Source organism: Plectropomus leopardus, chromosome 5 (assembly GCF_008729295.1).
Source record: "Plectropomus leopardus isolate mb chromosome 5, YSFRI_Pleo_2.0, whole genome shotgun sequence".
Taxonomy (NCBI): domain Eukaryota; kingdom Metazoa; phylum Chordata; class Actinopteri; order Perciformes; family Serranidae; genus Plectropomus; species Plectropomus leopardus.
Genome location: NC_056467.1, coordinates 10,303,652 through 10,319,724, shown reverse-complemented (window position 1 = coordinate 10,319,724; position 16,073 = coordinate 10,303,652). Strand labels below are relative to the sequence as shown.

Genomic DNA, 16,073 nt, shown 5'->3' with positions numbered 1-16,073 from the left:
TGAAGAACACTTACAAGGTTTTCAAAGTACTACCAATGTCCTACCAAAATATATTTCTATGGTACCATTTGTCATCATCAGGATCTCTTGGAACAAAGCATTTGCTTTTTTTCCTGTTTTGCCCTGCGCTGCCCCCTCTGTACAATGGCCCACTGATCTATAAATATGCCAACAAACGAGTTTAAAACAAAACAAAATAGAACCACTGACTGTTTTACCAGTCTACTTTATTGCATTTTCCAATGCAACCAAGTTTTAGTCTCATGTTTCACTCTTCATTCAACAAAGTGCATTGATTAGACAGCAGTACTGGCAGAAGTAAATGTATTGGTGGTGGAGTAGTTTGCAATTTTTCAGTATGTGCATTTTTTTTTCTCATGTGGCCATTAGAAGTCTTAGTTTGCTTTAATACATTCAGTCCATAGAGGGAGTTCTTGAGGCATAGTATTGGTAAAAGTACTGATGAAAGAGCAGAGCACACTGGAGAGTGACTTAAAACCTTTGAATCTGAAATAGGCCACAAGCAGAGGTATGCTAAGGCAATTTTTTTCGAAAAAGGTCACTGCCTCTTGTGTTAGAAAACTAGAATTTCTAAAAGTAAAACATGAGAAATATGTTTGAGTTTAACAAAATAACTGTCTTGCATTTTACAAAAGCTACTCATTAAAAACAAACTGACACTACTAGGCTACTCCGCGCATTTTTATTACAGTATGTCTCTAAACGCAAAATATAAAAATTAAGTCAACATTGCAGTCAAGAGGGAAGGGGGCGTAGGGGTGCAAATGTGGGTGAGGAATTTTCAGTTTGGATGGCGCCTTCGAGCACAAGACCGACAGTTTCCAGTGGGGTCCAGTGTGGCCTGGGAGATGGGTGGAGGAGGTCAAACGTCGCGGGTCAGGGAGAGAATTTAACAGGAGGCTCCATCAGGCTGAAACACAAGGCGATTAGAGAAAAAAAATTAGGCCACACATTTCCCAGTTGTCTGTGGTGGCTGAGGCAGCCACCATCGCTGCTCCGCATGTGCCACCCAGCATGCCCGCTCCTCCGGAGGCACATCTGAAGTTCACTTCGCAGCTTCCTCTAACAAGGCATGACAGGGGCTCGCAGGGGTTGGGGAGACAGCTAAGGGAGGCAGGAGATGAGCATTCGTTCAAAGCTTGCTCTGTGGCTCTTAATGCAGTGGGTCATAGATGCCTGACATGCAGAGAGGGACTAAAAGATATGCTTTGAAGATTAGGATTATTATTATCATCATCACCATCATCATCACTGCCTCAGAGATGAAAAAAGATATGGGATGTTTTCGTTATGGCTCCAGATGATCCCCAGGCACTCTGCATGTTCACTAAAGCTGTTTGCACATGGAGACAGTGGTGGCAGTCCTTTGTAAATAGGGTGCTACATTATTTGGTTTCCTCTTACCTTAATGTACGTGTCAACAGAAACTCTATGCAAACACCAAAGTGAAGCAAGGAGAGCATCAGCATCAGTGTGTGAGATTTATGCATCTTATATGTAAAGGCAGGATCACAGAATTGGAGTGAATACCATAACGCTGCTTCATGGTCGCAGTATACGACGTAGATAAAGCAGAGAGGTTGATGGATTGTTATTATTTAGAGGCCTTTGATTTGATAGCTGGGTCAAACAGGCGCATGAAAGCAAAACACATATTAATTAATCTGTTTACATAAATGCCAAATATATTAGCAGCACCAAGGGGACCTATTCATGTTGATGTTTGCTACCTATTCACATAATGTCTTACTGCCCTCCAGTGGTGCAGCAGGAGCACTGAAACACAGCAGTGGAGAAAGTGAAGTGATCTTACCTGGATAGTAGCAAGTCAATGTCGTCATCTGGCTTCAACTACTCAGCCTCTTCCTCCTGTTAGAGGAAATAGTCGTGTGTTAATAACAAACAAGGTAAAAAAAATTTTAAAAAATTAGAAAAAAACAGACATCTTTTGTGACCATAGTTAATCTATTGATGTATTTCTTAATTTTATTTTTCTATTATTTTGTCATTTCATTTATTTACTTACTTAGTTTACTCATTTATTTTATTGTCCTTAATTGCTTTGTGTAATCATATTATTTTTGTTTTTGAGATGCCGTGCAGTAATGGGCCGAGGCCGAAATCTAATCCGCAGCCACTGCGGCGAGGACATGTGTGTGTGTTTGTTTGTTAATGGTTAAAAGTTGAAAATAATAAAGACATAATTGGGGGGAAAAAACGAGAAAAATTACATGTAAAAAAAATCCTCAAGAATGAATAAAAATCTGTGTTTTGTGGAGGTGTTATGTGATTATAGCATCTTCCATTTGTAGAAATACCATTTAACTTGGTACAAACTGGGGCAGTTTATGTGTTGCCTTGTTTCAGCGCCTTTGTCCCAGTGACTTGGGTCAGATCTATTGGGCAGGTGAGCCTTTAAGCTTGGTGGATTTAAGAAAAAAGATTACAGTTGGATCTGCTTAATTTGTTGCACAAATATAAAGCAACGATGATTCCTCTGACAGATGGTACAAAAAAGCAAAAAGCTTTCCTCTCTCCTTTTTTTTTCCCACCAAGACTCTGGTTCCCAAAAAAAAATCAGCGACTACTGGGTCTGAATTATGAGTATATTTGTGTTCCACGCAGATCCAGATGAAAAGAGTGATTTTCTGGAGACATGTCGAGCACAGGCAGAAGTGACAAAATGGATTTTGGTCGTTGTTGCAATACTACCTGTGTTTCTTCCAATTCTTCTTCTTGTTCTTCTTCTTCTTCCTTTGACACGTTAAAAAAAGAAAGAGAAAATGAGGGGGTTGTGTGAAGTCCAGTTGACAGTAAGGTGAGAGGACATCACATGTCTGTGTTTGTAGTTTGGGGGAGGGTTAAAAATGGAGGAGTAACCCGAGAGAGGTGCGGTCGCCGGAAAAGACAGCATGGAGGAGAGAAAATAAGGACACTAATGATCCACAGATTTCAGTCTATCCTGAGGTGACCTAAGCTCAATAAGAGTGATGCTTAAAATAGTGCATCATATCAGATGGTGTTTTAAGTCATTATATGTTTTAAGTGCAATCACTCAGGCTGCAATGGCAGTTTGATGTCTGTTGACTTGAAATAAGCAAAACATCCACCAAGGGACAAATGGAGTTCACATCATTATCTATAATTAGATGCGGCAATCACTTAATTCCATCCCGTCATGCACATTAAGATAACACTATCCCAAATGGATCTACACGGCTTGGAAACAAATCCACTGGGTTATCCAGTGCAACTTTTTCTGTATTTTTTTTTTCTTCCTCCTGTTGCAAAATAACAAGAAGCGCTCCATCTCATCTATCCTCTTTGAAACTTGTCACATCCACTTTGTTTCAGGGTGCTTTCAGCAAAAAGAAACAAAAGACATGACTTCTTAAAAAAAAGAAAAAGACATGTCCCCGCTGTCAGGTCAGAGTGTCCCCTCTTTGTGCAACACAACCAAACACGTCCAAGTTATGCTCGTGTGCACGCAGGCAGAGTTGAACAACACAACACAACAAAACTTTCCACCTGTTCTCGAGGCATCAAACAAAATAAAGTAAAGATGTCTTGGCAGACTCAGAGAAAACGCCTGAACAAATGTTCTTCTGTGCACACTACATACACTGAACCAACAGTAAATACTGTCTTTGAAGTAACACTCATCGGTGAAAATCAGAGTCACATTCCCACAATGTGCACTGAACTGCATGACACACACACCTGCCTTGGATGAAGACAGCAGAAATATTTGCATACACCTAAAGTCTTTGTATGCAATCACATCATGCATAAAAGTCCCAATCCCGATAAAATTCACACCATGCAAAACATGAACAAATATACCTCTTCTACTTCAGCCTCTTCTTCTTCCTATGGAAAGTTAAAGCATGTGGTGTTTAGTGGGAATGTCACAAAGTAGAAAAGATTTAATTTGGTATCCGTATATGGACGCGCTTTTTTGTTACCACACTAAATCCACCTACGGTTCAAGGCAAATGTCAAATTTGTCATGCTGCACACAATCAGGCATCCCCGTGGAAACTAATCAACCATGCAGCACAAAGAGAGACAGAGAGAGAGGGACAAAAGGAAGGAAGTCTATAGAAAAATATACACAAGACGCCACAAACAATAAACTACCTCACTGCCTTGTTGGTCTTGCTCCTGCAACAGAAGTGAGACAACGACAATATAGATGGAAAGGTAGAAAGGAAAGAGGGCAAAGCAAAGCAAAGCAGTGGAGCATACGTGATGGAAGATCAGGCAGAGGTTGGAATGTCTCAGTGAGGCAGAGCTCTTTTCACACAGCACTTAGAACAGGGACATTTTTTTAGACTGGACCTTTTCGGTTAAATTCTGGGATCTTGTGAAGTCTGGACTCTCTGGGGAAGTTCACCCAGGGTCAAAGCAATGCTGTGAGAAAAGTTGCTGAGTTGATGACAAATCTTATGAGTCTTGCTCGAGAATCCCTGGCCTTATAGGTGTAAAAGACAGTTCATCCCAGAATCAATCTTACATATTTTTCCTCTTACCTGTCGTGCTATTTATCAGTCTAGATTGTTTTGGTGTGAGTTGCAGTGTTGGAGGTTACATTCCTGTTTATGTGCAGATGTGTGTGTATGTGTTTGAGGCAATGTCCTCATGACAAGCACTTGAGCTCATACTTTAAAGGTTTGGTTTGTAGGATTTAGGGGGATGTATTGGCAGAAATAGAATATATTTAAATAAGTATGCTATCTTCAGTCTATAATCACCTAAAACTTAGAATGTTGCACAATAACCCAGAATGAACAAACCAAACACTGACTCTAGATCAGCCAATGAAGTTTGCAGCCCTCCAAGACGAGAGCAACAGAAAAACAGACCTCGAAACTGCTTTGTTTCCTGTTTTTACTGGTTTAAATCACTGGCTCTGTTTGTTTTTGAGAGGAAAGACCTCTGCGAAAAATATGGCACCCGGTAAAGACCTCCTGAACTTCTAGATTATAAGTTATAAGGGAGAAAGGGTAAGCACATATTAGCATGAGCTGGGCTGGGCCTGTCTACAATGTGCCAAACAGGATAGAAGAAACACTGATTTTACCGTGAAACTGCTTTATTCAGTGCTTTGACATTGATAAATAAACCTCTGCTGATAATTCGGCTCCTGAACAACAAATACTGAAGGAATTCTGACCTGTAGAAGTTTAAACTGGTTGCAATTTGCAATCCTCACCACTCGCTGCCATGAAATTCCCCTAAATCTTACACACTGTTCCTTTAAATCATCAGTGCACATGTGAGTGGATTGAGACAATGCACACTTGAGGTTGCGAGCAAAACCTCTTGGTATTGCCGACAGTGTTGTCCTTAACCTTGCATGTTATTATGAATCGTGAGTCCTCGGTGGGACAGAGTCTACTAGTGAACTAGTGAAAGAGAAAATCTGAGGGAATGTTTGATACACTAGGTGGTGGTGAAGGAAGCATAAAAAGAAACTGAGGAAGGCGATAAGGTTAAAAAAAAATCACATGAATCTACCTCAAGCTGTCGCAGCTCTTCTTCGTCCTACAAGTAAAATAACAGAAAGCAGGTCAGCAGGCTGTGTGGGGAGCAAAAGAGCACCACAGACATGCACCATAGAGAAGTCTTCTGAATTGAAATGGAAACTATTTGGGGATAGTTGAGGTTGTCAGGAGGCAGCTACAGAAACTGAGAAGAAATGAGGAACAGGATGTTAGCAGAAAGAAAAGAAAACAAAATGGTTAAGTAAAATGGAGTAGAACGAGGAAGAGAGCGGAGAGAGGAGGAGAGAAAGGTCAGGTGAGCAAATGAAAGAGTATACAGATGAGTGGGAACAGCAGACAAGACCACCCGCCCCACCCCAACCAGAGCAGCCTTCACTGATCTCTGCACCATCAAACCCACACTGCTGAAGACTATACGCAGGAACCGCAGAAAGAGACGATCACCGACGCACAGTTACCTCTGACTGCAAATCCTCTTCCTCCTGGAGGGAGCAAACCAAGAGATGGACAAAAGGGCAAAGAAGGGGTCAAATGTCTTACGGAGCGTGCATGAAGGACAAGACTGGTGTGACGACCAAGAGATGGACCTCTGAAACTGATGCATGATGAAGTGATGTGAAGTGAAGAGTCAGGTGATTTCAATGGACTTGGAACAAGAGCTGAGGAAACATGCCAATACATGCAGCTGCCTAAACTGGAGACTGTGTAACCTCAGTAAAAAATGGTGCTGACAATAAGAACCTAACAAACCCCACATTAGCAGGGCGGTAACGACAGTAAAAACTAGATGCCAAAGCCTTAAGTTAAACGTGGAATATAGCATTTCTAAAAATAAAAAAGTTGCTTGTTATATGTTTTTTTCTCAGTGGTGTGAGGCTGCTATTTTTTGATGATCATAACACATGTTCCCACCACTTGAGTCTGGCACATGGGCTGAATGAAAGGCATGTGTTTTTAAAAGCTACAAAACAGGGAAAAAAGGAGATTTCAGGCATTGAACTGCTTGTGCATAGTCAAAGGGAATTAAAAAATAAAAAAACATCCACTGTCCTTGGACGTAGAATAGGAGAGTGTTATGCGTTGCAAAATAAAAATGCAATAATTTACTGTGAGAGTGGTTTTGTACCTCTGAATAAGGCTGATCATCTTCTGTCTTACTGGACATTAGAGGCAAGCACTGGATCAACTGTGCATATTATGATGATGATGATTAGGATTATTATGATGATTATAATTATCATGGGAAAGAGGATTAGATATATTTTCTTGGTTCCAAACCTTAATTCCTTTGATGACCTCTTTCTAGTCATTGACTTAACTGATGACTCCGGACTAAGTGACACATTTTATGGATATTTTACATAATATTCAATTCATAACAATAACAGTGATATATGGCAGTGATACAGTGATATTTTTCGTAACTTTTATGCAATTCTCTTCATTTTACAATAACAGATACATAAAAGGCTTCTTTTAAGACACATTTAGTGTTTTCTTCTCTATGGGATTTTTAATTGCATACTTCTCAGATGCAGTATGAGGCAATATAGCTCGTGTTCAGGTCTTCACCATGCCCTTACCCTGTTATAATTACTGTTTTGTTTTTTTTTTAAGTTTCAATCTTGAATAATAATCCGCCTTGTGGGGATCAGGATCTCCAGGTTGGGAACCAGTGATATATTTCAACAAATTCCAACAAAATATTGATTAAAAACAATATTAATGTTTGAGTAAATAAGTAAAATTTGAAATAAAATTGCTCATTTTAAAAGGGGAAGAGAAACTCTCACTAATAGAAATTCTTTTTGAGGCCTTGATGGAGAACAATAAAGCGACGATAGATCTCACTTCTACTTTGCAATGTCAAACATCTGCTTGAGAAAATAATTTCTTTCACACTATCATTAACATTAATACAGTTTTCAGTTGATAACCAAAACAAATTCATTTACAGATAGCCTACAAGTTCAGCTCATGTTAGTAATCCTTATTTTCAGATCAAGCAGGCATCAGTGTGTTCATGCACTTTTGGTAAACGTACCTGTTCTTCTTCCTCCTCTGCCCGGGCCTGTTAACAGAAGAGATAAGATAGTATTAGAGATGTGCACACAGTACGGACGAATCCGCACACATAATGCATACTGTATATTCATACTGAAACACAACACACAGATCAGGCTTACAGAACCAGAATAAGTGGGACCCTACTGACACACCTTGACCAGGACAGTTAACAGGGATTGGATATGCAGTGAAATGCAGAATGAACGACAACTGGTAACAATGTTATCGGCAAAGTACAAAGATACAAGAAAGGATATTTAAAAAAAAAAAAACAGTAAAAAGTTGCAGAAAAACAACAGAGGTTAAATGTCCAATGCTGCTGAATAAACAAGAACAGTGAACAGGAACATTACACATTTTTTGGTTAATAAATAACTGAATCCAGAATGGGGAGATGCAGTACGAGGACGACAGGCACTTAAAATGGAGGCAAACCCTTAATATGGAAGAAAAGGACAACATTTAAGGGACAGCGGAGACGCTGAGGGAAGGAAAAACAGCATTCCAGGAATGATGGAAAGGTGGAGGAGAAGACACTCATTTCAAACATTCAAGGGACAGACTGAGAGGAAAAACTACAGGAGGCCGGACTATAGTTGAGGGGCAATTACTGTGTCCTCTGTGGCCTCGTCTGTTTCCTCCTCCTCCTCCTCTGCAGGGGCCTCGTCTCCTGCTGTTTCTCCTTCCGTGATTTCATCATCTGCAGTCTCTTCCTCTGCTATCTCCTCCTCCTCTCCAACCTCTCCTTCCTCCTCCTCCTCCTCTCCGTGTGCATCCCCATTGCGCTCCTCCACTGGGACCTCCTTATTGTGAGGTGAAAACAAGAACTGGTGGTCAAGGAAAGCAAAATGATGTGATTTTTAAAAAGAGTTGTAATGGCATATTTGTTCAGGCACCGCTTGGACAGCACAAAGATGGTCAGCTCATCAGATGGAGTGGTTCAGAAATGGTGGGTGTTAGTCAATCCTGGGAATAAAGGGGAGGAAGTAGTAGCAGTTAAAAGGGAGAGAGTGAAGAGTCAGTACTTCCTATATAAGAATCAAAAGTTTGGAATGATGCATCATGAGTTGAAGGCAAACTTTTTGTCATAGGTGAGAATAAGTCATGACCTTAAAGGTCCCATATTATGCTAATTTTTCAGGTTCGTACTTGCACTTTGAACATGTTTACATGCTTTTATGTTCAAAAACCACATTTTTCTTATACTGTCTGACTAAATATACCTGTATTCACCCTGACTGAGACGCTCTGTTTTAGCCGGGCAACAAACTACGAGGCTGAAAAACAAAGCAAGTGCTTGTGTGACACACTGTCTGCAGATTGGGTCCTCAGACTCTTAGTCAGATCCACCCTCTCTTCCAAATTTTATCGTCAATTCTGGCTCCAAAAAACCAAGATGAAATTCAAAGACACCCATTTAAAATAATCAAGTTAAAGTTATGTCCAAGGTATCCCTTGACATTTACAACTGCTAGCAAACAACCCAAAAATGGCTAAAAGCTTCTGTGTGCTGGGATGGACTACCAACAGCGTTAAGAACCCAGAACTGTTTTGTTAAGCCGCTGAATCGAGAAAAAATGCAAAAAAAAAGAAACAACCTGAGCTTTTAAGTGAGGGGTCAGCAGAGAGAATGGGGGAAACTGTGGAACCTTGACACTTAGCAGCAAGTATTTTGCTAATTTAACCAGACAAACTGTAGCTGTAACTATTACGTTTCCTCTCTGGTAGACATAAGGTGCTAAAATAACCCTTTGCCATAGTGTTTTTAAGCTACCTACAGGCATTTTGATAGCCTTTCAGCCCTTGTGTGCATTTCGTGGCACTGAAGCCGTGGCTTTCACAGTATGATGAGTTGCGCTCTGACTCTATGTGGTGTACTTGGGACATCATAACTTCACAGAAATCCTGACAGCTCGTCATAAGGCACAGTTTTTGATACAGACTGTGTGCATTCCTCTGTGGACTGTATTGTATGTATGTATCACAGTATTTATATAGCACCTATACATGCTTTATATCTAAAAAAGGCATGAAATATGACTTTTTATAATATGGGACCTTTAAAGGAAACGTTAGACAATAGTTTGCTTCCAACTATTACAGGTTAAATTAATAAGATCTAACATGTTTATTAGAGTTTTAAAGGTACTGGTAGGCACATTTTGTTTTTTATGGACAAAGATTGTGCTGAGGTATGCTAACCGGTTGCTGGCTGTAGTTCCACATTTATCTCACAGACTTGAGAGTGGCACCTAATTTTTCATCTAATTTCCCAAAATGTTAAGAAGTAAAAAATAAAAAGGCCAGCTGAACTTCTGCTGGACAGAAAATTCCCCTAAATTGGAGACATTTTTCACTTTGTTCATGCAGCACTGTATTATAGGTTGTTGGATAACAAAAGGAAGATCACAGGTTCAGCTGAGCAGAACTCTTCAGTCATGTTTTTAGCTAAATTCATGCAAAAATATTAAATCCATGCAATCGTCTTCAGATACTTTAAATTCAAAAGTAGAAATATCAATGAAGTAGAGGAATTAGTTAAATATGATTTTATTATTTTAATGACGGTCAGTATTTTCAAGATTTAAACGTAGAAAGTGAATGATGTCTGTTGTTTGGTATCTTCAGATTTGGGCTAAAGTGTGTCTAATCTGCACTGCGGTGAAACTGATAACCAGCAGGGATTTTCTTTGGAGGGAAAAACTGTTAGAAAGTCACATTAATAAAAAAGTGCAAAAGACACAGAATTCTTGTATGCATTGAACTAAATCACAAAAATAAAACATCAAATTTCACAATGCAAACCAAACATTCCCCTGAAAAGTAGTTATTATAGACAGGAATGTAGGAATGTAATAACACCTCTGTGGCAGTCAGATGATGCAATGTCACGGTGTTATAATGACAAATATTGTGTTATTGTGACCAATAAAAGTCCCAATCATGCAGAACACAAAGATTAGTCGATGTGATGACTGGGACAGAGTGGAGGAGAGGAAATTAGGAGTCTTTTTAAGTCAGCGGGCATGGACAGAAGTTACTGGATGGAAAGGAAAAGGTGAGACAGTTAAAACAAAAAACGAGGGAGAAATGATAGCAACGACGGCATTACTATTGAGTCATCCACGTTCTCCTCTGCATTAGTTTCTTCAGCTTGGGTCCCGTTCTCCACAATGTGCGCCTTTTCGGCTTGTTCTGCTTCCTGTTTCAATGAAATGGTCGGATTTAACATATTGTTTCAGACAGGATCAGGGCTTGAGATTAACTTCTTAGATCACCAGTCAATATATCCTCTATGTTTTGCAGTTTTCCACTCTGAATATTTTCAAACCAAAATAATTTTCTCAAAATAAAATTCTATGTATACATTTCAATGTCTTCCATAGTAAAATAAAATTAAGTAAGATCTGAAAAGTTTTAAGGCCACTTCAGTCTGAAGTAATGACATCCAAAAATGAGATTTATCACCCACAGATGTGTCAGGTGTTTGATGTCATCCTTCCTGAGTGCCATAGGCACTGCTTAAACATTGAATATCTTACATTTCGTGCATGCGCAGGTCGAGTGTTTACACCAGCAATGTCACAAATTACCTCAGATGACCCAGGCGCCAATACATCTTTCGGTGTCATCAGTCCTACAGAAACTTCTTATCAGTTTCCAAGATACTGAGTCGCCAAGAACTCTGGCAGTCATCCAGGATTCATTAAACCATAGTTACATCCATAACTTTCATTTTAATTTTATATTACTCACTATAGGGATGAAAGTCAGCCCCATTTATCTCTGGATAAAAGGTACATTTTTTGAGAAATGGCCTGATAGTATCCCGTTATATTCTTATGTACAAATTAATAATTTGTATGTGTTTAAACAAGCCAACTTTGTCTCATAAGTGAGAAAATAAAAGGCAAGATGGACTAAATAGTACTTAGTTTTTAATTTAATTTATCTAGTAGTTTACAATTATACTCGCTTCATCTATGCATTTTTTCATAGTCATTAAGGTCTGACAACATGATTATCTGTTATTCTTTACAGCCTGGGTCTTCAACAAGAGGGTGACAACTAGAGGGTCCTCAGAGTTACTGCAGGGGGGCTGCCAAATTATTGTTTTTAAAGATTTTTTTTCTCTCTCAAAAAATTCAACATATTTTGCCTTTTATTCCAACTTATCTTTGCGAAAATGGAGTTTCTTCCTGTCATACCTGGAAAGCAAATACAGGTCAAGACTGTAGCCTGAGGCTGATATGGTCATCTGTCCGAATGCGTCTGTCCATGCAGTTTAATGTGCGTCTCAGTTTTATGAAATATATGTAGTAAGGAGTCCCTGATGCATTTCTTTTACAGCTGAGGGGGCCTTAACCAGAAAAATGTTAAAGACCTCTGCTTTTCACTGTTTTGGATTCTGTAGTATTGCTTGAAAATGCTTGTGCAGCACCTGGTTTAAATTAGTTTTTCTGTTTTGTAAGCCCATGCGGGCAGTGGTCAGGATGTGCATTTATGTATGAAATAATGATAAAACTGTTCTCAGCATTCATAGAGGTATTTGGCAAGTGTTCATTTCAGGCTCTGTGCAGGACTTTACAGTTGTTAAATGTCCTGATGGCTGCTGGGTTAGTATAGTTGGTTGCATAGCTTTAATGTGTTGCTGAGATTTGTTGTCAGATTGCCTGAATAATATTGTTCTAGTCATTGACTTACTGGTTTCACATAGTGGTCACTACTAAAAGCTATTGCAGAAAGCCGAACCAGAATTTGTCTATCTGAGTTTAAACATGCTGTAGTGTAATATATAAGCTCCTTGGTTAAACTGTTGATGCTGTAGTAATACAGAAGCTTTGCAGCCTGGCATAGAGGTGAAAGAAATAAGATTATTTCAGTTAGGAGCTGTTTTTTGGGGGGGGGTTTTGTTCACAGTAGAAAACAGAAAATATTTCTAACCTTTGATCCAGGAGGAGGAGGCAGCCCCAGGAAGGCATACACAGAGTTGTCCTCTTTGGCATCGAAGAATGTTTCATAGTCCTGCATATAAACAGAAAAAAATACATTTTTAACAATTAACCACATCTTCTATTCCTACTTACTCATCGTGTGTATTCAGTGGAGCACAAATGTAGTAATTCCACAAACAGTAGGTTCTATGTGTTTTAACCAGAACAGAAGACAATCTCCGATAATGGCCCTGTGCCGTTCACCTGCCCATTAGTTTCTCGGCCACATTAGAGTGTCTGAAGTCAACCACTGGTTGATAAAGATAAGTATTTGTGCTGCAAGTATGTTTCTGTGTACTGACCCCACAGTAGCCGTCCTCATTGAAGATCTGAGGGGGCAGGGGGATACCGTTGGCGGGCTTCTTGTCGTCAGGGACATTCTGCCTCATCCACATGCGGTTCTCCTCGTTGCCGGCGATGTCTAGCTGGGTATAGTCCACTTTAAGAGCCTCCAGGAAGCCGACCACATCTTGCTGCTTCTTCTTGATCTAGGAAGCAGAGGAACAAGTAACATGAGTGTTAAGGTAATCAACACTGAATGCACAGCGAGTTGGGAAAAGGCTATTATATTTAAATTTAAAGATTGAGAATTGCTGTGTTTTTGTCTGTTTTTCGGGATGATTAGTACACACAGTCTAAATATGACACTATGGTTTGTGTTATACCTTTTTCTGGTCCTCTGCCCAACCAAATAAACATATAAACTAGGGCTAGAACAATTAATTGATCAACAGAACATGAACTATTTTGACATTTGATTTGTTGTTCAAGTTATCAAACACAAATGCCTAATATATCACTGCAGACTGAATATCTTTGTGCTTTGGACTGTTAGCTGTCAGGAATGTAATATGAAGTATGATATCATGGTGGTCTCTTTTTTACTATTTCTTAAATACTAGTCTAAGGTTGCAAAAGAAGACATGTCAAATATATTTTTAAGCACTCAGGAGAGACTTGTGTTTTTCATTTTGGCTTAGGGGAGGGACATACAACTTGAGATGGTTGTTTTATGTATTTATTTTAGACACACTCTGAGCCTGAATCCCACCGTTTGGGTTTGAAAGGCATGTTTACTTTTTTAAAAAAGCCCAAATCACATCATATTCAGAATCTGTAAAACAGGAATTAGCATCACATTTAGAATTTCTGGTGATCCTCAAACATATAATTTTTAAAAATAATTTGCATTTTGTTTAAGAAATTAGCTGTTTGTTTTGTTGATAACCCTCACTCACATGCTGTTTGCTCATTGAACTGGCTCCAATACAACCTACATCTGGTGTAAATAGAGAACCCAGTGCTGAGTCTAAAACGTGCATTTCAGCACCTCCCGTTCCCTCGCCTCAAAGTCAATCTGTTTTTTGAATGGGTTTTTGATTAGATGCCTAAAATCAGGTCTGTGGTTCACACCAGCATCAGAGACTTTTGAGTGTTGTTCTATGGTATAAGATGTGTTAGTAAACACCCTGCCCGTGAACTTTTAAGTTTTTATATGTATATTATTATTTTTATATGTATATTTATATGTATATTATATATACATTTTAAACAAGGCACGATAGTCATTATTTTTTTTAATGCAGTTTTGCACACATTTTTTTCTTGGCTTTTTGCATTTAATTGTGATAGGACAGCACAAAGCATGAAAGGGAGAAAGAGAGAGGATGACATGCAGCAAAGAGCTGCAGACCGGAATCAAACCTGTGGCCCCTGCAGTGAGGACACAGCCTCTGTATATGGTGGTAGTGAGCGGGCGCTCTACCGCTCTCATGTGTTTTTATTGATCCATGGAACTGTTGCATGATTTTTTTTATGATTTTATGTGAGTCTCATGGGTGTGACTGCTTTTTTTAAAATGTTGTTTGAGCCCCCAACTGGAGGCAATTTTCTTTCACTATGTGATAGCCAAAGTTTTTTCGAATGTTGAATCTTTAAGGGTCAAGATTTTTTTAAAAAATAACTTTAAAAAAAGAAAAAGAAAAAGTCACACCCCAGCCACCCCTCCCTTTTGATAAAGTACAGTCCCTAATTTAAAAAAAAATCATCCAATTCACCAATAATGAAAATAACTGCAACCATTAACACGCAAACATTAAACAGTTTCCCTCACAGGATTAATTAACTATTTCTATTCTGTTCTATTCTATTCTAAACACCCCACCCAACCCCAAAAAAGCACAAAACTGGTGGAATTTGGATTTTCAAAGCAGACTTGTACATTCAGTCATAAATAGAGTCCTAACACAGTAAGAGGAACTTGCACCTTCATTAAGATACACTTGATGGACAAACATTGAGACATGCAAATAAATCCACACAGAGGATAAAACAAAGCTGTGAGTCAAGACTAATGGCCAACTGGGCCACCATGTCACCCCTGCACTACTTCAAACTGCTTATTAAGCTTTGCCAAAAGTAGATCTACAAATCAATTCCTTCCCCCCTGCTGTGGTTATCACCCCACGCAGTGTTTACACAGTCACCTCAAGGTAAATCCAAACACAAATAGCACGAAAAGGGCTGTTTCTGAGGGCCAAAATCACCAACACCGGTTAGCCTGTGTGGTCTCTATATCGGGGTCCGTGACATGAAAAACTTTCGGAGCCTGTTCTCGAAAGCTCTGCATGTGAGTCACATCGACTTGCGAGATTATTAAAGTAGCTCTGCTGAAGCATTAAACTACGCGTATATCAAGTCATAAACATGCAAAGAGCTATATGTATGCGCAATTAAAGGCAAGTGAGATTAATTTCGAGGTTTAGTCCTGAATGAGGGTCAGTGAAAGTGCGGATCGTTATAAGGAGTAAGAAAGTTGGCTTTAATGAGAAATCAGTCGCTGGATGCTTACCGCAGTGGATCCCGATGAAGAGGCGAGAAATACTTTGATAACCATTTTGTTACAATATATTTTTTTAGAAAATGCAACAAGTAGGCTCTTAAAGGAGCAGGCGGCCTCCTCTATTATTAGAGCTCACCCAGGACGGAGACATAGCACTGAGATCACACACGCAAACTCCCACACATACACACACAGTGCTCAAGTTATTTTTGTCTCCGGGCTCCATTAGTGCAGGATTGGCGGGTTGGCCCCTAGGGGCGCAGCACCACACCGACTGATTGGCAACTTCAGCTGTCTGTCGGCGCAGGGGACAGTGAAGTTCGTCTCCAGCTCCTTGCTGAGTGCATATATGGACAGAAATAGCACTGACCAGCACTATACGCTGTCAGGCTTTGGTTTCCAAACGCAGGGACTCGGGCCTGTTTGGGGTCCTTGGATAGGGTTCCCCAACAAAAAGGGAAATTGTTGACTTGATTCACTAAAGCAGAGACATCCAACTTCCTTCACCAAGGGGGGCACTGTCGAAAAATATTAGCAGACCAAGGGGCGGCTAATAAGCAAACATTTTATTTATCAGTAGGATATATCCCTGTTGAAATAAAACAGCTTAAAATTGTTATGCTGGTTGACCAGCAGCCCAAA

General features: G+C 39.6%; 1 protein-coding gene across 8 annotated transcripts; it reads right to left on the bottom strand.

Moving 5' to 3' along the window:
• Positions 1–210: 210 nt before the first annotated feature.
• sh3bgr (SH3 domain binding glutamate-rich protein) lies at positions 211–15,592 on the bottom strand. Of its 8 annotated transcripts, XM_042486490.1 has the most exons (12): positions 15,441–15,592; positions 12,892–13,077; positions 12,540–12,620; positions 10,708–10,797; positions 8,207–8,398; positions 7,573–7,599; positions 5,987–6,010; positions 5,542–5,568; positions 4,162–4,185; positions 3,865–3,891; positions 1,835–1,890; positions 211–931 (listed from the first exon to the last, which is right to left on the bottom strand). In XM_042486490.1, the coding sequence occupies exons 1-11, from the start codon at positions 15,483–15,485 to the stop codon at positions 1,873–1,875; spliced, it is 741 nt and encodes a 246-aa protein (XP_042342424.1). In that variant the 5' UTR covers positions 15,486–15,592; the 3' UTR covers positions 211–931; positions 1,835–1,872. The 8 variants fall into 8 exon arrangements, with proteins under 8 accessions (XP_042342424.1, XP_042342426.1, XP_042342425.1 ...); XM_042486492.1 differs by lacking the exon at positions 4,162–4,185; XM_042486491.1 differs by lacking the exons at positions 3,865–3,891; positions 5,987–6,010 and adding an exon at positions 2,734–2,775.
• Positions 15,593–16,073: the final 481 nt, after the last annotated feature.

Excerpts from the sequence above, each read along its gene's own strand:
- sh3bgr (XM_042486489.1), bottom strand. The coding sequence starts at position 15,485 with ATGGTTATCAAAGTATTTCTCGCCTCTTCATCGGGATCCACTGCG. Across the intron at positions 10,798-12,539 it reads CTCCTCCTCCTGGATCAAAG|GAAGCAGAACAAGCCGAAAA; the intron begins GTTAGAAATATT and ends TCATTGAAACAG. Across the intron at positions 6,011-7,572 it reads CAGAGGAGGAAGAAGAACAG|GAGGAAGAGGATTTGCAGTC; the intron begins GTACGTTTACCA and ends TGCTCCCTCCAG.